The following is a 27,534-nucleotide window of genomic DNA, read 5'->3' on the forward strand; positions in this document are numbered from 1 at the left end:
AATAGGTTGTGAGCTGATTCTCATTTTTAATATGTTGTCCTGGGTTCAGCAGTAGCAGTCATTTTTTCTCCTTCTTAGTAGTTGGTGCAGTGCTGTGTTTTTGACTTTCAGCCTGGGAACAGCGCTGATAACACCAATGGTTTTAGTTGTTGCTCAGTAATGTTCACTCTGACCAAGGACTTTGTGAGCCTCATACTCTGCCAGGGAGGAGGGGAAACTGGGAGGAATCAGAGACAGGACACCTGACCCAAACTAGCCAAAGAGGTATTCCATACCACAGCACGTCATGCCCAGTATATAAATCGGGGGTAGTAATCTATAAGGGCTAGATCAGTGCTTGGGTCAGGCTGGGTATTGGTGGGCAGGTGGTGCGTGGTTGTATTCTCTTCCCTTGTTATTTCCCTTATCATTATTATTATTGGTGGCAGCAGCAGTGGTTTGTGTTATACCTTAGTTACTGGACTGTTTTTATCACAACCCGTGGGAGTTACATTCATTTGATTCTCCTCCCCATCCCTCTGGGAGCAGTGCGGGGGGAGGAAGGAAGGGGAGCGAGAGAGCAGCTGTGTGGTTCTGAGTTATGGCTGGGCTTAAACCGTGACACGTTTACCCAAGAACTGTCATCCCCAAAGTGCTGTGTTTTCTGATTCAAAGGTGATACTCCATCCTTCTGACAGAAACGCCTTCAGCTGATGGAGAGATTATATGCATCTCTCGGATCAGTTATTCTTTTGTACAAGATCAAATAGGGACAGCCAGGGTAACTAATGAATTCCATTTTATTTATTTGAACAGTATTTGTATCAGAAGACGAAGGTACAAATAAAAATGAGACAAAGGTCAGAGTTCACGTGCATGGCTGAAGGAGGAAACATTCTGCTGGAAAATCTTCAGAGACCCACAAAGGGTAGCAGATACAATGGTGACCACGCAGTTAAATTGCCCCACATGACACGATCTTGGCAAACACACTCACAGGAAGGTCACTGGCTAAGGAGGAATGCTCAAAGGAAATTAAAATTGTCTTGGCACTGGGGAAAATATGCCTGAGCTCCATAGCAGCTGTTACCAATGAGGGAAAGCAGGCAGCAAGGCACACCATGTCTCCCTTCCCTGTAAGTCAGGAATGGCAAGAAGGATCTACAGATAATGACATAGAATGCCTGGGTGTACACTGGACAGTGGCCTAAAATGTTTTATTACCATACATAATATGGTAGTACATTAGCATAATAAACCAGACCTTGGAAGTATGATAAGCTCAGGCCCAGGTGGGCCCAATTTAATGACACAAGGTTCCTTGCTAGTCTTACACTACCTCCAATTCCTGATGTTACAGTGTCTACAACAAATGATATGTTATGGTGTCGTCCCCCCCCGCAAAACTAGAAGAAACAGAGGAAAAATAAAATCACCCCACAGTATGTCAAAAACCACTTTTCTCTGGTAGCTGGCAAAGGGGACTTGTGCAACCCTATCTTGCTCTGAGCTGTCAGGCAGCTGCTTCCACATGTTACACTCACAACTGGCTGCTTCATATGTCTTTATAAGCTTCATATGTCTTTATAAGATTTAGGCTCTGAGCCTGAATCTCAGTTTTAACTGGAATGTCTTACTTCCTCAAGCCTTGGCCTAATTCCTGCCACAAGGAATTTGGCTTTTACACATCACTCTGTTTCAAGATAAGATCAGGTGAAACTGTATATACTGAACTGTATGTAGTTTCTATTGGCTACAGAACTCCTCAAGAGCTTTTTAACCTTTCTTTTGCTATCATCTCTCTTTTGTCCTTGTTCTATTAACTGTTGTGATTTAATAACCTGTAGCTCAGTTTTAGTATTATTGTTTTCCCTCTCTCCAGCACCTCAGAACTCCAGTCAGTGTAATCCAGTGCATGATAGAGCCACACTGGCTGTGATTTCTTTGAAGATCCCAAGGTAAAATGAGAAAGCCAAATACATCTTATAATTGATTTAACCCATTCCCTTCCTTGGCAAAAGCAAGGAAGTTGAAGAGGGTGATGGTGGGCTGGGACACTGCAGAACCCATCAGTGGCTCTGCACTTTCAGTTCATGTATTTCATCATGCTCTGATGGGCTCTCTGTGGAAACATTAGAGGAAGAAAAAGGTATTCCATTACTTTTTTTTTTTGTGTGTGTGTGAAAAAGCTATAAAGTTTAACAAAGAAATGCTTGATCAAAAAAGCAGTCACTTCAAGGAAAGGTCTTCTTTGACTGGTATCTCATTATAATGACCAGGATTAAACTGGTTCTCCCTGACCTTCTTCCCGTTTTTTGACGCTACCAGTAAGTGTTTGCTTGTTCTTGACAGTGATGTTAAACTAATGGGGCTGTCCTCATTTCCTTCTCTGAGAGAATGCCAGACCTGCAAGTCCATTCTAATTCCTTAAAAGCCAACGACTTGGACGTGGCTGCTCTGGCTCATGGCTTCCTACTGAAACCAAACCAAACCCACTTCACACAATGAGGGTGAAATGTCAGACCTTCCTCAGGAGTTGAGTTCTCTCTGACTCTGCACAGGCCTGGGTGCCACAGCGCCATTTCACACAGCCACCCTCTTCCTTGGGTGCCCTGAGGGAGACGCTGTTGGGGGCCAGCGCTGCCTCCTGTGCCAGCTGTGACCAGGTTTTATTCACTTGGTGCTGGACAGGGAGGCCCGCGGCCGCCACAGCCAGGAGACCGCCAGAGCCGCCGCTGAAAGAACACGAATTAAGGGGCGAGGCCACGCCTCAGGCACCGCCATTTTAAGCGGTTCCCACCGCCCACCTGGTCTTCCCTTGCCCTACGCCGAGCCCCGGGCCTGCCCGCTCCGCAGGTGAGACGCGGCGGGGGCGGGAGCTCTTCGGGCTGCGGCAGCCCTGGTCCGCGGTGGGCCCGCGGGAGAGCCCTGGTGGCGGAGGGGCGGGGAGCCGGTCCGGCTCTGGGTGCCGGGCCCGTGGCGCACGGAAACGGGTCTGTGGGGACGCCAGGGCTTGAATCGTGGATTTTGTGTCAAAGCGTTTTGTGATCGGCGTTTTATGGAAGAGAAGACCTGGGGTTTTGTTACTGTCTTCTTAATTCTGCGAGTTGTGTGTACGGGCTGGTGTCGCGTCAAAAGGCAAGATATGGCAGAAAGTAACCCCCTCGCGTTCCGGCTGGTTCTCAGATGTTATCGGGGCTGGGTGCCGCTAGGCTTAGATTCTGAGTGATGCCCAATTTACCTCTCTCAGTCGGGTCACGATCGATATCACTACACCTTCAGGCTCATCGTGCTCATGAACTAACACGGCCACACTGAAGGATTTGGTCGCGTTCAATGGGAGAACTATTACGATTAGCTACGTAAACAGTGCAGTTTGTTAAAGTAACAGATACAGGTACTTATAGACTGCCAGTGATAAATACACTGTCTGCAAAAGCATGTGCAGATAATTTATACAAACGCGCAATAAAGTTACGAATAGCACAGCTTGGCTTTAAAATATAAAAGGTGGAAAGTAATCTCTATTGTATAGAGATTCCCAGTTTTCCTGGGGAGCCACTTAGTACAGTGAAAGTCGTACCTAAAGGCCTCCCTATGGGGGGGGGAAAGGTCCAGCCCGTTGAGCCGTCCCAGGAGTCGTGATCTCTGATTGAATTTTCCTTGACTCATCCACAGTAGTGTCTTCCACAATATTCCTTCTTTGTTGGTCCATTTTATAGTATTTTTCACCTTAAGGGTGGAGCTTGAGTATTCTAGTCATACATACCTTTATTATTATCAATATAAAGTTCTCTTGCTTTGCTTTTAAAGGTATATACCACAAAGAATTCAAAGAGCATGCTCAAAGAGGGGTGACCTCACTTTGGAGGCAAGTAGGATTAGAGATAGAGGTGTGTTTTTGTATTATAGTCTATTAAAATCACTGTAATGAAGCAAAGTTCGCACGAAGGACAGCAGTTTGTCAACAGATGACAGGCTGTAGGCTCAGGGTAGCAATTATGCAGCTTATCAGTTTCTAGTACCCTCTAGTTCCCATCTCTGCTGGTGTTAGGGCAGCGTGTGGCCACAGAATCTCCACTCTGCTCCATTCTGTCAGTGTTGCCATGGGAACCGCTGTGGAGTGCGCATTCCTGGCATACCAGGTGTAGCTGCACCTTCCCCTGAAAGTCCAGTTTTCCTTTATGTGTGAACAGTGCTACGTTTTAAGTATAAGTTTGATTTCTAATTATTCCAAAGTTGTCTGTGCTGCTTGTCACATAGGAACACCAGTAATGTCAGTATAGCTTATTAATGGTCTTTCTGGCCATTTGTTATGTTAACTTGTATTTTGAGATATATAGTGGTGTTACAGACCCAGCTTTAAATATTCCATATGTGGAATTCATTTGTCTGGAAGATACTAAAACCCTTCATCAGTAACGAAGTGCTTTCTCTGGTGTGTCCCAGCCTACCATAAATCAGCACTGGCTTTGAGCCCATCATGGTAAGTTATATGTACTAACAGTCCTGGATCTAAGCATATGTTCCCTGCAAAAAAAAAGGTGTGTTTGTGTCATTTTTCAATGCAAATCAGTAGGAGGTGCAAATTCACTTTATGTTGCTTCACGCTTTTGACTTTGGAATAGAAAATCTTAACACAGCTTCTTCAACACTGGGACATTGATGATAGAAATGTATTTATATACTTATGTGAGGTATCTCTTGCTTTAAAATGGACTATGATTGTGAAGGTTTGTGGGACTGTATGAATCCGTCCATTGGGGTTAGAGTACTGCTTAGTGTAAGATAATTTAAAGATGCAGAAGGTTTCTCTTTACTATTTGTGAAATGCTCTTTTGCTTGTAACTGTTTTACTCCTGGGCCTACATAAACACAAAATATTTAAATACTTGAATGAAACATTATAATTTAAAGCAACAAAGTACACATAAGAAGAAGTCATAGGATGGAGATATTTTTGCAGGGTCTTAAGTGTTTTGTGTGAATGGAAAGATCAGAGGCCTCTTTGGACTGCTGCCCCTTTGATGCAGGAAACATTGTGTAACTAATGATTAGAGTTAGTGAACCAATAAAGACCTTGCAAGATAAATCCTGACAGGAATCTTTTTTTCCAAAGAGAAATAGCTTTTGTTGTCACTTACCTTTAGAAGCTACATTTTTGGTTTGTCATTGACTGACACTTAAAGCTTGTATTTCCAGTTGGAGAGATGTCCTAAAGTACGTGGTTCAATAAGAAAAGAAGTTTGATCTGTGATTGAAAAATGAGTGAACTGCTACTTCATGGCATTCTGTATAAATATGTCTATTTATTTGACAAATATGCAAAATACTGAGGGCTTGGTTTTCAAGATGCTGTTGGTTTTTCTAAAATAGTCCCACTGGATTTTAACCACGGTTGAGTTTTAGAATTTCTGGAGGAGGAAAGGTGAAAAGGACTGCAACTATCAATTTTCCAGGCTGTTCTCTTTTGGTTTTAATTACAGGTTACTATAAAGACAGTAATACTTGATACGTAATGAAAGCACTTCTTAATATTATCTTAGTACTTATATGATAAATGTCATTCACTTAATGCTTTTAGCAGCTACCAATCTTAATAACAAAGGTAATTTGTAGTCTTCATTTGTAGTAACTTAATGGAAATTGCAAAGTTACAAGTAAGCAATATCTAGGCAAATATGTATTGCAGTGTTGCTTGCAATACTTTTTGCCTTTATGAAAGACAAACTGACAAAGTTTACAGTAATCAGCTTAGTATGAATGAATTGTCCCAACACAAAGTTTACAAACCTTGGGTCTGTTTTCCCTTTCACTAAAATGAGCTAGCTTGTTATGAACTAAAAGTTTACAAGGGTCATCAGTTTCCTGAGTCTGTATAAAATACATTTTGCAAATTAGTAAATAAACTAGCTTCCTGTATGTCAGTTTAAAACCCAACTACATTGGTGACAAATATCAAGCCATTTTGTAACAATGAACTTTAGCTGACAATTTGAGGACTCCTTGCGATGGTATGAGGTTTATAGTCCTTCATTTGCACAGTTTTATTTTTTCTGCTACTGTATACTTCCTAGACCTTACTTCTTCATACATGCTCAACCCTTTCTGTGACCTGTTAATGGAAGTTGTAATTATTTGATCATCTTTACTAACTTAAACATCATTCGAATGAGAACTTTTCAGTTCAGACACCTGCTTCTTCCACTTAAAAAGAATTAATTAGTAGCAGACGTTTTTTTGTTCTTTATTATTTATTTATTATTTATGTTCTTTATGTGCTCAGAGCCAACTGAGAACTATCTCTGTACAATACAGTGTATTTAAATTAGTGATGTGAAGCCAGAGTTAATAAGCATTGCTGAGAGTCAAAGTGTATTAGCATAGTGTTGAACCCAAGTTAATATATCAAGGTGACTTCCACTCATGCACTGTATGAAGAGCTGTTTGTGTCTTCCTTCGCAACCCTGTGTGATTTGCCATTCATGGACTGGCTCCTATGAAAGCCAGATATGCTTTATGAGAACACATGGAAGAAAAAGTATTACATGTACTAGAGCAGTGTCTACAAATACTGTAGCTGTCCACCTTGGAAAGTAGCTTTACCTTTCAATCCTGAAGGATGGTATGGTAATGAAGTGACCTACACATGCTACACATTAAATGTTTTTTTCAAAATACATAGTATCATTTCAGTCTCAGAAGACTCCTGACCAGAATATTAGTGCTAGTCTGTGAAAGAGATGAGTTGCTCTTTTCAGTCTTGGAACTTTATACTTCTAATACAGTCACTCTTCCATCAGGATCCCTACATTTATTTAGCTTTAATATTTTTCCCTGAGATGTAATAAAGCATAACATAACTGCAGAATAGGTGAGGGTGTATGAAATGCATGCCATTTGGCAAGTCTGGAACAGATTTTTAAAGCAAAAGTGAAAGGGCTTTGCTCCAAGTAAAAGCAGCGTCTTCCTTTCTACCTCCTTCACTTAAAATTAATACATAAAACCTGGGGGTGTGAATTGTGAAATACTCAGTTATAGAAGGACAGGTACACCACTGAGAGTTGTGGTAGTACTCATTGTAAATATATGCTGTTGGAGGGTCTGTCTTCTGCCCCTCTTGCACTACTGGTCGTTCACATTTAGCTCTGCCCAAGTGAATCAAAGCAGTAGGTGACTCTGAGATTAGCTCCACGGTGCCACTACTTCTAAGACATGAATCATGTAATTTTCAGTAGCTGTGGCTTGTTTAAAGGCTGTAGATAATAGCAAAGGTAAGGCTGCAGAGAAAAAAATGGACAAACGGTGCTTTCCGGAATGAATGCTTCGTATGTAAGATGAATGTGTGTATGTATATATATATATATATATATATAAAATACATGTGTTAGAACTGCATTCTTTAAAAGGCATTTCTAAAACATCTAGTTCATAATTTAGAATAGTTCAATATAGCTGTTGATGTAGTCATTCTTAAAAAAAAATAATTATGCTAATTGAACAAGTGGGAGATTTGTATGGAAACTTGTCTAAAATACAGAGTCATGCAACCCATGTTCGATGTGCAGCGGCAGCATGAAAGTAATAAGATCAACATACTAATTACGTTTTTTGATAGGCTTATTACAAATGCCATGGTTTCTAAATTTCCCTTTCCTTAAAATCTGAAAGTTTAAACTGAACTGGTGTTTCAGGAAACAGCCCAGGGTAAATTTCTGATATCTGATTGGGTTTTCATTTTTATTTTATTTACAGGCAACTTTAAGACATTGCTGTCTGAGAAGCTTGAAATTGATTTTTTGCCTGTGAAAACTGGAAAATGTTTAAAAATCAGTATCAGGTAAAACAAATAGGTTTTTATTACCCTTTTTAATTTAATTTCTGTGAGAACTGAAAGTTGGCTTAGTTGGGGGGAAGTGGGGTGGGCAAAAAGTCCAGAAACAAAAATGTTTTGGAATTTTTCATTATTCAGTATTTTTTTCTAGCAATGTTATAAAATAGCAAGTAGCCACTGATGCTGTCAGGCCTAGCATGGACACTAACATGCTGTTACCCATGGCTTCTTGTCTGTCTTTGCTCTCACTGGCCAGCAAAGGCACATCATCTGCTCCCAAGTGGTCATGGGAGCAAATCCAGCACTTCAGGTATAGTCAGAAAATGGGGGTTGGTTTACTTTTGGTCCAGCACAGGGTTGTAACAACATCTATTGCTTCATTTAATTCACATTCCTGGCCTTTCTTTTCACCATGCTTTGCCTCCCTTTTTCTACACCAGTGCCCTCCGAAGAGAGCAACCGACTTGTAACTGCTCTTTCCCCCACTGGTCCCCAGTGTTCTATGTCTGTACCAGAAATTGGTATTTCCGGTGCTGTTACCTAGGCTATCTGAGCTTTATATAGTATTTTTTTGTTCCATTGCCTTGGTGCTGTCAGCTTTGCCGGATTGTGCTCCCCAAAAGATGCTCCATACTCCCCTCCAGTTGATTGTGGAGTTTGACAATTACTTGCTTAACTCCCCCTTGGCCACCCATGAGGTCCAGCCATCCTCCATGGCAATAAGGAGCTTCTTCTCATGCCGTGTCTGGTAGTTTTTTATGTCCTGTTCAGTAAGTTTAACCTCAACTGAGGGCTTACTCAAGGGCTGAGTATTAACAAAAGGTATTTGTAAATATGGGAGAAAAAGCCACTTATTTTTATAAATTTAAAATACATTTTATGACTGCAGTTTCTGCAATGCCATTTTGAATCTCCTTAGAACTTAGTCTGGTCACTGGGGTTAGCTATGTGGATGGAAGATGCCAGGTGTGGGTGAGCAGAGGAAAATGCCTGATTGGTACATGGTGCAGAGTTGATGTTCTCTGAAAGCATAATTTGAAGAGCATTTATTTTGCTGGCAAGACTGCTCACCCCTCTTGTTCATTCTGACTTGTGGGTGATTGTTTGGGCAGCTGAGCAGAAAGAATTAGGGAGTGCAGCAACTAGGAATGAGAAGAGAGCAGCAGAGTTGTAATGGTTGATGCTGCTGAGAAAATGCTTAGCAAACTGTAGGCTGAGTGCATCAGGTGTCACCAAAAATGTGACATCAAATGGGAAAAATATTGAAGCAAATAATTCCCTAAGGAGAGGTGATAAAACTTGCATCCCTCAGGAGCCTGGGGTTAGGTTCTTTGATGTCTAATAGTGCACATGCTCTGTGTAAGGAGTTGTCACCTGGTAGGGGCATTCATAATTTTTTTCCACTATTAATGATCTGATGTCTTGTGAAGGCTGCAGCATGAGTACAGCCCTATTTACGGTAATACTGGTAGGGTCAGATCTACTATGTGGCCACTTAAGTTGGCCCAGTAAAGATGGTAAATTTTTGTGAGTTTCCCAGACTGGTCAGATCAGGCTGGAAATTGGTAACTAGTAGAGGAGTTACTGGGAAATGTCTTTAACATACCTGTGTAGACAGATTGTATAAAGTTCATTTCCATAGGAAATCAGACAAAGCATTCAATCTGCAGTAGCTTATTTTTTAGCAGTAAGTTTTAAAACTCACCTCATTTGGTGAATGGTAGAAATTAACCATATGCAAATATAAATTACTAATCTCAAAACATGAAACGTTACTGTAATTTTGCTTTTTAGAAAATGACATTCTAAAATAAAATTTAAAGCATTGCATGGTATTCCTTCAATTTTATGTTCTGCTTCTCCATTGCAGCCAAATATTGACTGTTTTAACTGCTATGTTGCAGTAGTCAAGAAGCTGTTATTAATGTTCTGCTGTCTGACTGATCAGTAATACTGTCTGTGGTAACAGCCTAATATGGGGAGGGATTGTTCTTATCTACTCATCTTGACCATTGGTGATTCAATGCTGAATATGTAGTTGGATGGTGTATCCTTAAACCATTTCATCATCATTTCCTAGGGTGGCCCATTTGTTGAAATATTTAGTGCTCAAGGCAAGAACCCAGAAGCAATATGGAAGATTTCTGGCAATCCATCAGCTATATGGAAAGTAAGTTTTTTTAAAAAAACACTTATAAAACGAGTATAAAACAAAAAAATGTGAATGAAAATTAATTTTGTAGTTTAAATATTTAGGAAGTGATTTTGCTATTCTGCTACCTAATGGGTTGAGTTGGGCCCATTGGATCATGAGTCCTGTTTGTCAGCATTATTTGTTCATAAAACATGCAAGTAAAGGACATAATCCATAAAAATTGATTAGCATGATATTTGAACTCCTGTCATACTTGCACTGCCATCTGCCATTTGAGATGTAAAAAATTCAGCTTTGCATGATAGTGGTGTGGTTGATTGTGAGGAGAAGAATTCTATCACAATGCTTATGTTTGCTTATTGTTCTTTTCTGTAGGAATATGATAAAGAAGTAAAAGGCTTTGTTTTTGTACTTGAAGGAAACAGTCAAGTCAACAAAATGCAGCTACCAAAGGAAACCAGACAAACATGTAAGTATCAAAGAATCTAATGTCTGATGTTCTGATTATTAAAACAGTCTCGTATTGTAATATTAAACTTGCTCTATTCTCCCTTACTTAGGGCATAATTCAGTAGTAGCAAAGTGTTTTTTCATTAACTTTTTAGATGGTCAGATACAAAGAAGTAAAAGGTAGAGAAATTAAAGTAATGGCTGAAGGGAAGATCCTTGTTGATACATGCTGTCCTAGTGTTGCTGGGTTCACTTCCTGTCATGGTTTAAGCACAGCCAATAACTCAGAACCATGCAGCCATTTACTCACTCCCCTCTTCCTTCCCTCGCTCCCAGAGAGATGAGGAGAATCGAAAGAATGTAACTCCTACGGGTTGAGATAAGAACAGTTCAGTAACTAAGGTATAACACAAACCACTGCTGCTGCCACCAATAATAATAACGATAAAGGAAATAACAAGGGAAGAGAATACAACCGCTCACCACCTGCCGACCGATACCCAGCCTGACCTGAGCAGTGATCTAGCCCTTCCGGGTTACTACCCCAATTTATATACTGGGCATGACATGCTGTGGTATGGAATACCTCTTTGGTCAGTTTGGGTCAGGTGTCCTGTCTCTGCTTCCTCCCAGTTTCCCCTCCTCCCTGGCAGAGCATGAGACTCAGAAAGTCCTTGGTAAGAGTAAACATTACTGAGCAGCAACTAAAACCATTGGTGTTGTCATGGTTGTTCCGAGGCTGAAAGTCAAAACACAGCACTGCACCAGCTACTAAGAAGGAGAAAAATGACTGCTGCTGAACCAAGGACAGTATCCACTCCTTATTCCATACCATTCATGTCACGCTCAGATCCCACATTTTTCAATACACACTCTTTGTCTCATATATATATATGTATATATATACACACACATGCACACACACACAAAGAGAGATATCATTCATTAGTGCATGGACCAGTCCCTACAAAGTTACTGAGTTCGTCCAGTCCACGATGTTGGGCTCTACCTCTTGTAATAGTCTTTCAGAGCAGGAGAGACAGTGTGTAGTGTTGGATTGGTGCCTGCTGATGAGACTGTGTAACTTGTCTGGTTGCTGCTGAGCTCATCTGGTTTCATCAAAGTTCACTCTTTGTTGGGATGATGGTTGGAGGGAGGTAAGGGCCAGTCACTGGTGACCTGAAGACATCTTAGTTGGTGGGCTATGAAAGTGTTACCTAACAGGCAACAGCATATAATTGAGTTCATTGGCTGTTTTTCCCAAAAATCAGATCCCCATCTTCCCGCATTACCCACCAAGCATATCCGGGTCCCTGAGCAAAAGCAATCCCGTGAGTGGGTTTGCCTTTACCTGAAACATGAATAACCCAGGTTGTCTTTCCCAGCAAATTCTTTATGTACACCACAGGAACTTTCTTCCCTTCTACCTATGTAAAAGTTCTGACTGGGCTGGGCCAGCCCTGTTGGCAGATCCTCTGGTGTTGACCAACCAGGTGGCTTTTGGTAAATGTGTATGCCAGTGTTTGAAAGTCCCACCACCTATTGCTCTCAGTGTAGTTTTTAACAGCCCATTGTATTGTTTGACTTTCTCAGAGGCTGGTGCATGGTAGGGGATGTGATGTACCCACTCAGTGCCATGCTCTTTGGCCCAAGCGTCTATAAGGTTGTTCTGGAAATGAGTCCCATTGTCTGACTCAGTTCTCTCTGGGGTGCTATGTCACCACAAAATCTGTTTCCCAAGGCCCAGGATAGTGTTGTGGGCAGTGGCGTGGGGCGCAGTGTATGTTTCCAGCCATTCCGTGGTTCCACCATGGTAAGCACATGGCACTTGCCTTGGTGGGTTATTGGGAGTGTGGTATAGTCAATCTGCCAGGCCTCCCCATAGTTGTACTTCAGCCGTCATCCTCCATACCAAAGAGGCTTTAACCATTTAGCTTATTTAATTGCAGCACATGTTTCAGAGTCATGAGTAACCTGGGCAATAGTGTCCTTTGTTAAAGCCACCCCTCTTATCACGAGCCCATCTGTATGTTGCATCTCTGCCCTCATGGCATGAAGTGTCATGTGCCCACCAGGCCAAAAGTAATTCACCCTTATGTTGCAAATCTAGGTCCACGTGACCCACTTCAGTTTTATCAGCTTTATCCACTTGTTGGTTGTTCTGGTTTTCCTCAGTGGCCCAACTCTTGGGTACATGAGCATCTACATGGCGTACCTTCAGCACCAGGTTCTGCACCCAAGTATCAATATCTTGCCACAGTGCAGCAACCCAGATGGGTTTACCTCTGCGTTGCCAGTTGCTCTGCTTCCATTGCTGCAACCACCCCCACAGGGCATTTGCCACCATCCATGAGTCAGTATAAAGTACTGTCTACTTTTCTCGTTCATCAATGTGCAGGACCAGCTGGATGGCTTTCATCTCGGCAAACTGACTCGATTCACCCTCTCCTTCATAGGTTGACCACCCAAGGAGGAAAAAAAAAAGTGTGATTGCTAAACACTTCTGCTAAACACCCCGCAACGTAGAGAGGTGATGACCACACTGGAAAAGCAAGCAAGATCAGTTTCATGATCAATGAGTCTATTGTATTACAAGTCATTACCATAAAGTACAGCAAAATAAGAAGCTTACCCCAGGCCCCCCAGCCAATAAACACTAAAACAGCAAAAATACCAGCTGTAAGTAAGGTACGATATACTGAAACTCTGAGATCAAGAGCAACAACTTTGCGAGCCGATAATTCAGCATTGTGATGAGTGACTATTAATCCAAAACAATAAATGCTTATCACAGATACGACTCGGCACACTCTGGTCAGGTCTGTCATTATCTCAACCCTTCGTGACCCACATTGGGTGCCAAAAAGAACTGTCGTGGTATAAGCCCAGCTGGTAACTCGGAATCATGCAGCCACTCGCTCAGTTGTTTGAAGTTGTTTAAGAACATGTATGTTGTCACAAACATGGGCACAAGTTTGATATGACTGTAACATAATTTTAATAGGAAAGTATTACTTAACTTTATAATGCATATGGGAGATTTGGTGCTCTCGGAACACAAGAATTGTAAGTAAAATTAAAAAAGTTGCATTTTATTTTCATGAGAATTCCAGCAAAGCCACTGATGGGACTTGTAAAACAACACTTGCATTGCAGCTTGAATTGGTTTTCTTCAGGTTTTCGTTGTGTTCATATGTTGTGTGAACCTTGGGAAGTAGCATTGCAGTAGCATAGCTGTATGGTACAAAATTGAAATGCTTGATGGTGAAATGGGCATCTGCACACACACAGCACATTGATTGATGTTTTTTTTTTTTTTCCCCCCTATTTCTAGTGGGACTGATCCAGAGATTTCTGACACTTCAGATTTTTGTGCCACTGGGACGAGACTTCTCCACTGAGTTACTGTAAGGTGCATAAAATATCCTTGAATACTTAGTGCCTGTTTGTAGCCATTAATTGTGGTAGCAGACTTTGCATTAAAGCACGGGGACTTATCAAGTCAGTAAGGAATTAAGCTAATGAGATTGTTATTTCTTGGATGTTTTCAATACTGACATTCCCTTGAAAACAGAGCAAACTGAAAATCATGAATGGAACTTCGGTTATTGTCAGTCTTGGACAGCATTCTGCTCCCCTAGTGGCACCAGTTGCTAATAACCAGCACAACTCAGTTTTGTAACCAGCCAAACAACTAAGATCTGGATTAACAAAAGAAACATTAAGCCATTGGAAACCCTGTGGTGTTCATTATAATGTGAATAATCTATTTCATTAAGTCAGGATGGTGTGCTGCTTGATGCTGCTGGGTAGTTCTGTTATCTTCTGTGCGTTTGTGCAAGTAGAGGTATCTTGGAATGCTTTATTATTTTAATAAATATGTTAGTGAGAATTGACTCAATTATTAAAATTCCTCATAGGGTTTGCAACAATTCAGGCAGGGTTTTAAGTCTCAGTGGTTTGTGAGTTAGTGGGCATTTATAACCTACATCATGTTGGTAAAATCATACAGTCATGCTTGATATTTGACATGAATTTAGAATCTGAACATTGATAGAGTCTTTGAAGGATAAATTATTTAGCACATATCTTCACCAGAGAATATTTCAATTTCTGCACATTGCCTCTTACCTATTCTTTCAATACTCCTGAGGAGAGTGGCTCAGTCTTTACTCCCTCCCATCAGGGATTTATACACATTAGTGAAATCCCCTTGAACCTTCTCAAGGCTAAACTGAACCTCCCTGTTCAGCTCCCTGAACCTCTCCTAAGTCAGATATTCTAGTCTCTGAATCTTCATTATCCTGCACTGGACTTGCACCAGTATGCCTATGTCTCTTCTGTTGTAGAACTGAGTACTGGACCCAGTACTCCGGCTGTGGTCTTACTAGAGCTGAGTAGTGAGGAAGGGTCCCTCCCCAGGGTTTGCTGGCAATGCTTTTCCATGTACAGCACAGGGTGCTCTTGGCCTTCTATGCTGGAGTTGTGCTTTGCTGACTCAGGGATGACTTGTTCTCCAGCAGTGACCAGTGCGCTGAGGTCATTTCGTACAAAGCTGCTTTCCTCAGACTGTTCTGGCACATGGAATTCTTCCTCCCCACATACAGGGTTTAGTCTGTAATTTAAAGGTACGACTTTGTATTTTAAAACTAATTTAGTTTAGGGATATTTTTTTTTTTCTATTTGAAATTCATCAAAATTAAGGCAAGTGCTTGCTTTTTGTTCACATGTATATTTTGCAAGAGAGAAGAATTTTAGAAGTCTTGGGAATAATCAAACACAGTTGGTAGGTATTGTTTTGAAAACTGGCATTTTCCTAACTCTCTTTGGAATGACATCTCAGAATTAGCAAACCCTGAAACCACAGTTGTAGCTCCTTTTTGCTCTGTGAGGAGTGATGTTTTTGATTATACATAGATGCTTAGTGGGTTTGTAACACAGAGATGCTCTTGATTTATTGAATAAACAGGAACTCTGTGGAGTTTCATACTGTGGAACATACCTGATAAGGTTTAAGAAGTTTTCTGTCAAAGTTTAGCTAGTTATGTATATAGGAATCTGCAGGGGAAGGGGCTTAAAATGTTTGTGTTCCTAAAGCAGTTGTTGATAAGAAAATTTATTGCAAGGCCTGTGAACAGTGCTGCAGAATATAAATAGTTGTACTGTATTTCCTTTTTTTCCATCAGTTGCTTCTGTAAATACAAGTTTATTACTTTCCAGTTTTTGATAACCAGCACATACTGGATTTTACATGCACAGCTCATTTATTCATAGGCACCATAATAGCTTGAATTTGTGAAGTACATGCTATCATAGTCATCGTTTTAGCTTTGCTGACAGATATGATAAATTATTTATATTAATCTGAAGACCCAGCATGTTTTCAGATACAGAACAATAAAATCAATCTTGCAGAACTTAGACCAACCTTTTAAAATTAGAAGTAGGGCAGAGATGCTAATTCTGTTTTACTTCTGAGAGTGTCTGAAGATTTGAGATAGCGACTGAAGGTAAACTTTATTGAACAGGTTGGAGGGATTATTTGAAATTCTGATGTTTAGTAGTATAAGGCTACTTGAATTCTTTGTGAAGCAAGAGTGAAATACAGAAACATTCTTAGAAGTATTAGGTTATGTTAAATTCCATAGCTTGCAAAGGACATTAACATACATGTTAAAGCAAACATTTGTTAATAACTCTTGCAGTCAGCACTTTCATTAGAGTACCAACACAACATGGGTAGTAATTCAGGAAACAGATATCCATAAATATGACATCAGCTGACCATTGCTTTGGCTTCCTATGTTTTAAAATGGAGATGGTGATGATACTATCTAATGTTTCTGAAACACATACTACTTGTGGAGACAATAGCACTATAGTTGCTAAGAACATTGATATACTAGCATACTAATAGTTAAGATTTAGCAGAGGATTTTATCTGGATTTTGACCAGGATACGAAGAGATTGCCATTAATAACAAATTGTGTGGGAGTTGCCCTTTGCTTAACGACATCAATGAAATACCTGTTTTCGTGTTTGGTAAACTTCCAGTTTAAGTCATTTATAAAGAGACAAATGCTTGCATTTTAAGAACAAGTGAGCCTGATAAATAAAGCATCCCTGTAGCAGTCCAGCGTCATTTTTTCTAAGTTCATTTTAAGCCTTGAATAGAACATTAACAAATGGTGAACAGGAGCAATGTGAATAGGTAATCTGAGAAGACTAGTTTATCTGTATTCTTGGGTAGTTGTCACCATTTACTTGCAATCTCAGTATAGTTACCATTGTGAGGAGAATAGTCAAAGCTGAAAATATAAAATAAAATTGAAAATTGAATTGGAAGGTAATTTTGCTTTCAAATGGTTTGCAAATGTAGATGTTAAGTGTGAAATGAATGCAGTTAATGACTGTAGCTGGGAGATATATGCACCTGCTGATCACAGGAATATTATTATAAATTAGGTTGATTTTCCTGTTGACTACTTCATTTTTCTCAACATGGTCTCGTTACTTTTCTAGCACATGTCTGACCCTTAGGTATAAATACTCAAGCAAAGACATAATAAAAATACTTTAACTCCTGTATAGGTCTTTTTAGTACATCTTTGAAAATCAAGATGGGTGCTGCAGATGTTTCTTGCCTTTGTAGGTTTAGCATAGGTCGTGCTTTTTGATAACAGGAAAAAGTTGAGTTTCACCACAAGTATTCTTGTATCATTTTATAAGTGGGAGTTCAAATGGTCTAATTCCTGTTGTCTGAATTATTTCAGAAGAGAGTTTCATCAGCCCCTTGGTTTCTTTTCCAAGAAGCAATGCAACTGAAGTCTGAAAGTTACACCAACTCTTCTTCCAGGAAGTAAATGATTTTACAGAATTTTAAGACCATTTTTTTCCAATTTTGCCAGTTATTCAAATGTTGCACCTACTTTTTCCTGTACTATATAAATATCTTTATTGTCTTAAATGTAATTATTAACATAAATCTTAAATCTCTTTAGGTTTGATTGTAACTATATATCTAAGGTTTGATGCTTCTTTACAACACACATACCATCACAAGAACAATCTTATTTTAGACTTGCATAACAGGGTCGGATATAAATGTGTGTGTATTTTTATCTAAATGGAAGTGCTCAGTACTGCACTGCACTTTGGAATGTAACTGAGCTGTACCTTTACTAATGGCCTTTTTATTGCTGAGGTACCTAATATTTTTCAGGAGAGAGAAAGATAAAGCTATTAATATAGATAATAAAATATAAACATACTGAACTAATATTATAAAGTGAATTTCAGTTTTTATTACCAGTTGTTTGGAGATATGCATTACTTCAGTCTAGGCACCTACCTCTCTGTTGTAGCATCATCTAAAGCAACATTCTGCATTGAGAATTACACAGCTTGAGATTCAGCAGGAATAGTATTTGTGCTTCAGCACTCAGGTTATTGCAACTGTGTGGTTCCTAAGGATAGTTGCTTAGCTCTACACATAGCAAGGAGACTTAGGGATTTCAAGCAATCACTACTTCAGTTCTTTAGAGTTCCTTATTACCTTAATCTCATATAAAGGTTTAGACAGAGTGGAGATTTCTGAAAACTACATCCATAGTTTTTTCCATCAAAGGGCGTATGAGAAGCAAAGTCATGAATAAAAGTAAATCTTGAAAAGTAGGATCAAGTCCACCATGTCAGAAACTTTGAGGTCTTCTGATGAAATAACTTTTCAAGGGCTTGATGTTATTATCCATACATCCATAAATATGTGCTGATGATTCTGAAATCTGCTATGTCAAATGATAGCAGTGGTGAGGATGTAATGTTCTTCCCCTGGCACACTAGTGAAGGTTTTGCCTTTGAAGTGCATGGGACTAGACTAACTGCTAGTCTTGTAAAGTGAAACAGCTAGTAGACTGTGTTTTTATTTGCCAACCCATGTTACGAAGGTTATGTTATATAGGTTAAACATTGGATGGTCTCCAGGGCAGAGGAAAGAATCAAGAAGTTCTGGAAGGCTTATGGGCTTTGTTTGATATGCATAATGATCGTAATGACTGTAGGGAAACAAGAAGGTGCTCCTGTATCTTTATTACATCTGCTGGTAGAACTTTTTGATCTTTACATACTCGCAGTATATTTTGTACTGCCCTTGGCTGAACTCTTGAATTGCCAGAATAGCTCAAGTGTATAACTTGCTCTGGAGGTAATGCCCACATAAGCTAACCTAAGGAAACCTAAGAAGCTTTTAGGGTGTTTGTCTGCAGATTTTGGGTGGGAACATTTAATTAGCTAAGCTACAAATAGTCCTTACTAATGAAAAAAGTGTTTTCAGTAATAAAAAAATCTACAGGGCTTTCTCACAATTTCAAAGTAAACACCAGCATTTAAATATGATTATGTCTAACAACACTAACTAGTGACAGAAAGTTAATTGTAATAATTTCTCATCTTCTCAAAGGGACTGCTAATTAGAGAGGAATACCCATCTGTTAGAAATATTCTTCTTCAAAAATAATAGGTAAATTAATCATTACTTCCCCATACAGATTGCAGCCTCTAAAGTAATGTCTCTTCTCTGGTATAATAAGGAAGAATTGCTGAGGGATAACAAGGTTGTGCTACTGTTGTGGTTTAACCCCAGTCAGCAGCTAAGCCACGCATAGCAGTGCTCTCACTGCCCATTCCACTTCTTGCACCCCCAGCCTCCTTGCTGGCAGGGCAGTATAAGAAGCAGATAAGGCCTTGATGCTGTGTAAGCTCAGCAATAACGAAAACACCTCTGTTCCCCCAATACAGTTTTCAACACAAATCTGAAACACAGCTCTATATGTTACTTTGAAGAAATTTCCCTCTATACCAGCTAAAACCAGTACAGCTGCACACAAGACTTGAATGAAACAGAACATAAAAATGAGCCTCTTTATCGATTTAAAGGAAACCTTATCTTTGTGATCATGGCTGTGGTCTGTATCTGTTAGAAATGTCATAGAATAGTTAGGGTTGGAAAGAACCTTAAGATCATCTAGTTCAACCCCCCCTGCCATGGGCAGGGACACCTCGCACTAAAACATGCCACCCAAGGCTTCATCCAACCTGGCCTTGAACACCACCAGGGATGGAGCATTCACAACCTCCCTGGTCAACCCATTCCAGTGCCTCACCACCCTAACAGGAAAGAATTTCCTCCTTACATCCAATCTAAACTTCCCCTGTTTAAGTTTTAACCCATTACCCCTTGTGCTGTCACTACAGTCCCTAATGAAGAGTCCATCCCCAGCATCCCTATAGGCCCCCTTCAGCCACTGGAAAGCTGCTATGAGGTCTCCACGCAGCCTTCTCATCTCCAGGCTGAATAGCCCCAACTTTCTCAGCCTTTCTTCATATGGGAGGTGCTCCAGTCCCCTGATCATCCTCGTGGCCTTTGGACTTGTTCCAACAGTTCCATGTCCTTTTTATGTTGAAGACACCAGAACTGCACACAATACTCCAAGTGAGGTCTCATGAGAGCAGAGTAGAGGGGCAGGATCACCTCCTTTGACCTGCTGGTCACGTTCCTTTTGATGCAGCCCAGGATACGGTTGGCTTTCTGGGCTGTGAGCGCACACTGCTGGCACATGTTCATTTTCTCGTACACCAGCACCCCTCAAGTCCTTCTCCACAGGGCTGCTCTGAATCTCTTGTCTGCCCAACCTGTAGCTGTGAACTACCAGGTTAGCTAAAACTGATTTAATTCTGAAATTCTAGAACTTTGCTTGAGGTAGTCTTATGGGTTTAAGTTAATAAATAACACACTGCCCTAGATAATGGTAAACCTCCCACAAGTACAGAAGAAGAGAAAATTTGTGTTTCCTTCTCTGCAGGGCTGCTCTGAATCTCATCTTTGCCCAACCTGTAGCTACAATGTCCTTGGTGTTGTTGTCAGATGACCTGAATAGCGAGCAATAAACTTAAGTAATATAATTCACATTTGAAGAGACATGCTCAAAAAGTAATTCAGGCAATGTCTTGTGTCTCTGTCTTTAAGCTGACAAGAGTCTATGTGAAATGACAGAGACATTTTTATGAAAAGAAAGCAAATAATGGTTTTCTAGTTAGCGTGTGACAGTGTGTCCCAAGATAACACAAGCTTAAGGGGCAGAAACAAGTGTGATTATTAAAGGCTACTGGGTTCTCGGTTCATACAAATTGAATTATTTTGTAGTCTGAAGAGCTCTGGAAAGCTATCAAAGAGTGTAGACTGTTGAAATGTTGGATTTTCTATGTGCCGGAGTATAGCTGCCAGTTTTGAATTGGAGAAGGAAATCTTATTACTCATCTTGTAAAAGCAGTAATTCTCAAATTCTGTATTTGCTGTCACTGACACAAAGGTTCTGCGTATGAATAGTGTGTTTATGATAAAAAGATATTTTAGCTAAAGGTAATGGATTTCTGAATTGACAAAAATCTGTTCTGGTCTCTCCTGCTTTTTCTTTTATAGGATAACTGATTTAGGAAATATTAAAAGAAGATTGTATTTATCAACAGTCCATAAGGAGTTGTCTGTAACCCCTCTGCATGCAAAAATTCCGCTGCTTACAATGAAGCGCAGAATAGTAAGTACCTTGGAAATATTTCTTGGACTGCGGTTGAGCACAGTTTTTTTCACCAGAAACATATTATGGAAGTTTATAGACCTGTTGAAATTACTGTTTGGTTTATAATTCAGTTCCTGCTCATTCAAGGTAGGTGTGTATGTCCTCTCTACTGGGTAGTATCAGAACTGCTTAGTACAGCTACTTTTCTACCCTTCTTCTGACATTAAGGAGTTCATTCCCATTTTCCAAGATTAATGTTATTTGTGATGTGTTTATTCCTTACTTCTGCCGTCTATTCATCCTCTGTAATTTCTCTGTGTCCTTGATAATTCTTCATTATAGTGCTCCTTTTCATGTGTACCTTACCATGTAGTAGTGAGCTTTTATTAAACTCACTGGAGCTGCTGGTTGACTGTAGCTGATGGCTACTTTCCTGTACTTCAGGTTCTTCCAGATTTTGGCACATATAAAAAAATGTGTATGACAAACTAATGAGAACAAGCTCCCAGCCATCATCATCTCCCTGTTCTACTCTTCCATACCCAGCCACAACATAATAGCTGTCAGAATACAAAACCTGATGGTTACCACATAACCTTGTAAAGACTCAAGTCTCAAATACCGCTTTAGAAAATCATGTGGGGTTAGATTTCAGATATTTTACAATATAAGTATGCACCAAGAGAACTAGATAAGATCTAGTATACTAAGTAGATCTGGATTTAAGGCTAAACATGAGAGAATATCTTACAAAAAAACTCTGAAGTTATGACTTCTTTTAGAGTAGTTTTGGTGGAGGCAGCTGTGACAATTTGGTTGATACTCTTTTTCTGGTAGGATTTTTTTTATGAATGAATATAAATCAGATCATACCTCTGAAGTTCAAGATCCACTACAATTAAATAATTATTTCTTCCGTATGATTTAATTTAGTTGGCCTTGGTGTCAGACTAGCACAGATGTTTCAGGATTAAAGTATGCATTAATGTACACCACATTAAAGTCAATCAGAATATGACTATCAGGTTTGTATTTTAATTTAGACAATAACATTAATCAGAGATTGATCTAAATGCTCTGATCAGTTCTAATGACAAAATATTTTAATAACCTTAATGCTTGACCAACCTTGAAGACAAGGTCTGTATTTCTTAGTATATCTGAATACATATCTGTCTCTTTTACATGGTTGTCTGCCTTTTTATTGTTGCTGTTACTTAAAAAAAGTATGGTGCTTTCGGTGATTAGATAGGTAGTTTAACTTGCTGTATACACAAGAAGTAGTTTTAAGGTTTTATGATACACTGAGGTCTTGTTCATAATATGCATTTTCCTGATATTTTTCAGTGTGGAAGGGGTGCAAGCTTTGGAGAGGTCTTTTTTGATGAATTTCAGAAACAACTCACCAAAGACGCTCCAACTCTAGCCTCTGGGGCACTTAAGCTGTAGTAACTTTAACTTATGAAGTAATACTGAATAACAAATTCTTTTCACCAGAAAACCTTTAATGAATATACTTTCTTACAAGTTAGCTGCAAAACATACTGTAGATATGCTAGTTAGGCTGTCAGTTGCTAGGTTATGTATACTGATTTGTATAAGTAATAGCTGTGCGTGCAAATAGAGCAATATATTTTCTATTACCAAAATGTGCACTGTTAATTGCAACTTGTGAAAATCTAATACTTAACAGAGATGTTGTTTATAGAGAGCTCTACACTAAAACTCTTCTGCAATTATTAGTGTTTGGGTTTTATTAAAGAGTATTGTTTCTCTTTTCTAGTGGTGCAATATGTGTATTGACTTGGTAGGATTCACCAGTGAAATATTCAGAGGAGCTGCCTTCCAGTCTTTGGATGGAATTAGTATTTCAGCTAACTGTAAACTGAGAAAGATCTTCACTTTAAAATGCAAGCCTCAAGATACAGCTGAGAAAGATGGTGTGTTGTAATTACCATGTATTTTTAATCATAGCTGTACGTATTATAAAATCAAAAGCTTCTTAGTCATCAGATTGGCAGTTTGAAAGATTATATGATTTCATGAAAACTGAAGTGGCAGCACAGCATAGTGAATCTGCTAGTGTCGAGCTTTAGGCAACTAGTTAAATGTATGTGTACTCCTCTGTTTTAAACCTAGACTTCCTTAGAAGTATATTGTTGAAATTCTGGCAAGATTTGTCAAGTAGAGAGCTTGTTTTAATGAGGGTATATTATGCTGATAGAAATCTGGTTTTGGCCAAGAAAAGAGTGTCTGAAAGGAAAAAGAAAAACTTAGCAGCGTTTGCTGTTTGTTTTCTTAGTTTTGGACATAAGCAGCTGATGAAAGATTGCTTCTTTAAATAATCCAAGACAAAACTGTAACAAAACAGTATTACAAGAAACAGAACTGTGGAACTATCATAAATGCCTCTCTGAGATTTTTAGTCAATTTCTCCTAACATTTCCTTGTTCCTTGGGACTGTAATATTGGTGGTGACCTGAAAAATGAGATACTATATTTGTAATAGAGCAGGATATTGGTCAAAGTTTGACCAGTCTCCAGACTAGCAGCATAATCCTGAATTACTGTTTTCCAAGGCAGTGTTCTTATTCCTCGCTGATAGTTGCGGTAATAGAGGAGGAATCACAGCTGGCATTTTCTTATTTTAGAGGAGCCCCAGGTATGGCTCAGCTTCAGTTTCACTCAAATTTTCATTTTGTGGCTTTGAAAGCGCACATGTGAAAAAAGGCTTCTGGCTTCTGGCGTTATCAGTATTGTAAGTATAACAAAAAGTATCTTCATTTGGAACACCTAAATAAGGGAGAGTATGTGATCATTGTGATTTCTCCTCTTTGTTGGTGAGGTTGGAAAAGAAAAATTACTTCAAAAAATGGCTGCAAAGAGAATCTGGTAAATTCTCAGCAGAAACTGCAGTTAGAGACCTCACTGGCTTTCATTTAATTTAATTCTGTTGGTGCATAGTTTTCTCTCTTCTATTCTAAACAGTTTTTGAAATGTGCGTAAATGTTCTAAATGAGTTCCAAAATTCCATAATGTACTTAATGAGTAGGCAGCTTTAATGAACTGTGTGCATGGTAAAATACTGCAGTTTTAATTACTGGTTTATCAATTCTGTGATAATTGCACAGCTGGTGAGCGTTAGTATTTTCTGTATGCTTATTTTCTTATTCAGGCAAGTCACAGAATTGTTGGAAAAGGCCTTTAAGATCAAGTCCAACTGTTAACCCAGCACTGCCAAGTCCACCACTAAACTATGTCCCTCAGTGCCACATATGCATGTCTACACCACCACTTCCCTGGGCAGCCTGTTTCAATGCTTGACAAACCTTTCAGTGACCAGTTTTTTCCTGATATCCTGTCTAAACCTCCCTTGGAAGAACTTGAGGCCATTTCCTCTTGTTCTGACACTTCTTACTTGGGAGAAGAGACCAACCCCCCACTTTGCTACAACCTCCTTTTAGGTAGTTGTAGAGGGTGAGAAGGTCTCCCCTGAGCCTTCTCCAGACTAAACCTGCGCTGTCATTTAGAGACTTACATACTGTATTAAAAGTGAAAATTGCAGCAAAATTTTCAAATTGGTGTAATCTATTAAATAGTTATAACCATATGAAATGAAATATGTGGAACCGGACAAATAACCTAAGTCGAATTTAATTCTTTTGTGTCATCTGAGTGAAGTAAAGCTCATGTTTTTTGATCCTAGCCATGTGTGGTGTTCCAGTTATGCCATGTGAGCCCACAGATGTTATTCCTCTAACCTGCCAGCTAAATAAAGATGTGCCACAAGTTACACAATTGCTGAACATGACCAAAATTCACAAGTCAGAAATAAAATGCAGGACACATCCAGTCAGACTGCAAGAAACAGGTATTCTGTTGTATTAAAATACTGTGATTATGATCTATACTGTATGTATACAGATAGTGTGGGTACTTTTCCTTTTTATTTAAGTTATTCTGTAGATCCATTTGCAACAGTAAATATCCCAAATATGTGCAAGGACTTCTTAAAAAAGTGGGTTATAATGGATTTTAAAATGAGAATATTTTGTGTGCTTCATTGATGTGCTTCATGGAGAACTAAGAATTTTACCCCTTTCAAAATACTGTATTGATATTTTCAGCTTAAACTTGAGAAGTACATAAACAACTCACTGCTAGAGCTTAGAAAAATACACAGGTGAACTCTCCCTTTATAGGCACCCTCTTTCTTCTGTACTTTTGTTACGTTACTGTTGGCTTCTGTACAAAACACAAGGCTAAGCCTTTAATTTGGCCCATAGAATAATTGCAGTGTCTTACTAAAGTTTTTAATGTACCATCTTTTATGAGTCACAGATTGATCATACAAGGCACTAGAACATCTTTAGAGAAAGAGGTAAGCCTGAAGTAGCTTAAAAGTGGGTCTGAACAAGCAAATTCATTTCAGAATCCATTTCCAATACATCTTAGTCAGTGTAGGCAATGTTAGAAGTGGTGCTGCAGGTGAGGAAGACGCATTTGTATTCCACTGTGCTCAGTATTTTCTTGGTCTTGAGGATTCTTATCTTCAGTGTTTGAATTCAGTAAATAATATTTTCCACCATTTCTGTTAAAATGCTCAGGAAATACATGTGCAAAGTATTGACCAAAGGAATAACATAAATTACAGGGAACAGTAACTGCTGGTGAAGTTTAATACTATAAAAGACAAGACTGTCACAGCCAACAGTAGTATTTAAGGTGTAGTGTCTTGTGAAACTCTAAAGAAAAAATAAACTTTGAAAAAGTATTTTTTGAGAACAACCTGAATAATAGGAAAAGTTTAAGAAAATGTTTTAAACTCTGTTTCTTCCGCTTTTACCAGAATACGAACCAGAATATGGAAAAAACCAGCAGCATCATAAAGACTTTATCATCCCCCCTAAGCTACCATGCTGATGCTGGTTTAAATTGTTAACTTTTGCTGTCTTTATATACTTCATTAGTAAAGGCAGCACAGCAGCTGAAATTAATATCTGGGGATTTACATTTTTGCATACAGTAAGACCCTTCATACATTTACTCATATAAATTACATTCAGCTTTTCTTAACATGTGAGTACTTATTTTTGTAATCCTAAGAGCAAATAATATTTTTAGAGTATTATTGCCCTACAAGCAGTAAAGCCAAAGTTCCTTTGTGAATTTTGATTCTAAGTTTGCTTTTGAAATAGCAGAAAAAGCTCTGGAATTCACAGTATCACAGTATGCTAGAGATTGGAAGGGACCTCAAAAGATCATCTAGTCCAATCCCCCTGCCGGAGCAGGAACACCTAGATAAGGTTACACAGGAACGTGTCCAGGCGGGTCTTGAATGTCTCCAGAGAAGGAGACTCCACAACCTCCCTGGGCAGCCTGTTCCAGTGTTCTGTCACCCTCACTGAGGAGAAGTTTCTTCTCAGGATTAAGTGGAACCTCTTGTGTTCCAGTTTGTACCCATTGCCCCTTGTCCTATCATTGTTTGCCACTGAGAAGAGCCTGGCTCCATCCTCGTGACACTCCCCCTTTGTATATTTATACACACTAATAAGGTCACCCCTCAGTCTCCTCCAAACTATAGAGACCCAGCTCCCTCAGTCTTTCCTCATAAGGGAGATGCTCCACTCCCTTAATCATCTTAGTTGCCCTGCGCTGGACTCTCTCCCCTGTCCTTCTTGAACTGGACACAATATTCCAGATGCGGTCTCACCAGGGCAGAGTAGAGGGGAAGGAGGACCTCTCTCGACCTACTAACCACCCCCCTTCTAATACACCCCAGGATGCCATTGGCCTTCTTGGCCACAAGGGCACAGCGTCGGCTCATGGTCACCCTGTCGTCCACCAGGACCCCCAGGTCCCTCTCCCCTACACTGCTCTCTAACAGGTCGTTCCCCAATCTATACTGGAACCTGGGGTTGTTCCTGCCCAGATGCAGGACTCTACACTTTCCCTTGTTATATTTCATCAAGTTATTCCCCGCCCAGCTCTCCAGCCTGTCCAGGTCCCTCTGGATGGCAGCACAGCCTTCTGGCGTGTCGGCCACTCCTCCCAGCTTAGTGTCATCAGCAAACTTGCTGATAGTACACTCAATTCCCTCATCTAAATCGTTGATGAATATATTAAATAATACTGGTCCCAGTACCGACCCTTGAGGCACTCCACTAGATACAGGCCTCCAACTAGACTCCGCCCCATAGACTACAACTCTCTGGCTTCTCTCCTTCAGCCAGTTCACAGTCCACCTCACTACCCGATCATCCAGACCACACTTCCTCAATTTAGCTGCGAGGATGCTGTGGGAGACCGTGTCGAACGCTTTGCTGAAGTCAAGGTAGACCACATCCACCGCTCTGCCATCATCCATCCACCGTGTTATTTCCTCATAAAAGGCTACGAGATTGGTCAAGCATGACTTCCCCTTGGTGAAGCCATGTTGACTGCCCCTCATAACCATCTTATCCTTGATATGCCTTAAGATGGCACCAAGGATAAGGTGTTGCATCACTTTCCCAGGGATGGAGGTGAGGCTGACTGCTCT

General features: G+C 39.8%; 1 protein-coding gene across 8 annotated transcripts in view; it reads left to right on the forward strand.

The window, feature by feature from the left end:
• Positions 1–677: 677 nt before the first annotated feature.
• CFAP20DC (CFAP20 domain containing) overlaps positions 678–27,534 on the forward strand; it is a 66,465-nt gene continuing 39,608 nt past the window's right edge. For 2 of the 8 annotated variants that reach the window (XM_061354238.1, XM_061354234.1), the window contains exons 1-8: positions 2,781–2,835; positions 7,735–7,819; positions 9,894–9,983; positions 10,344–10,437; positions 13,753–13,825; positions 20,897–21,011; positions 22,777–22,933; positions 24,700–24,864. In XM_061354238.1, coding sequence (XP_061210222.1) covers positions 7,799–7,819; positions 9,894–9,983; positions 10,344–10,437; positions 13,753–13,825; positions 20,897–21,011; positions 22,777–22,933; positions 24,700–24,864 — 715 coding nt within the window. In that variant the 5' untranslated portion in view covers positions 2,781–2,835; positions 7,735–7,798. Of the gene's footprint in view, positions 761–2,777; positions 2,836–7,734; positions 7,820–9,893; positions 9,984–10,343; positions 10,438–13,750; positions 13,831–17,192; positions 17,279–20,896; positions 21,012–22,776; positions 22,934–24,699; positions 24,865–27,534 lie in introns of those variants that run through there. The other 6 variants (XM_061354232.1, XR_009725545.1, XM_061354233.1 and 3 more) reach the window with 6 other exon arrangements.

This window comes from Neopsephotus bourkii, unplaced genomic scaffold (genome assembly GCF_033783945.1).
Source record: "Neopsephotus bourkii isolate Nb327-2 ecotype Australia unplaced genomic scaffold, CSIRO-AGI_Nbou_v1 NB_719, whole genome shotgun sequence".
NCBI classification, from domain to species: Eukaryota; Metazoa; Chordata; class Aves; order Psittaciformes; family Psittacidae; genus Neopsephotus; species Neopsephotus bourkii.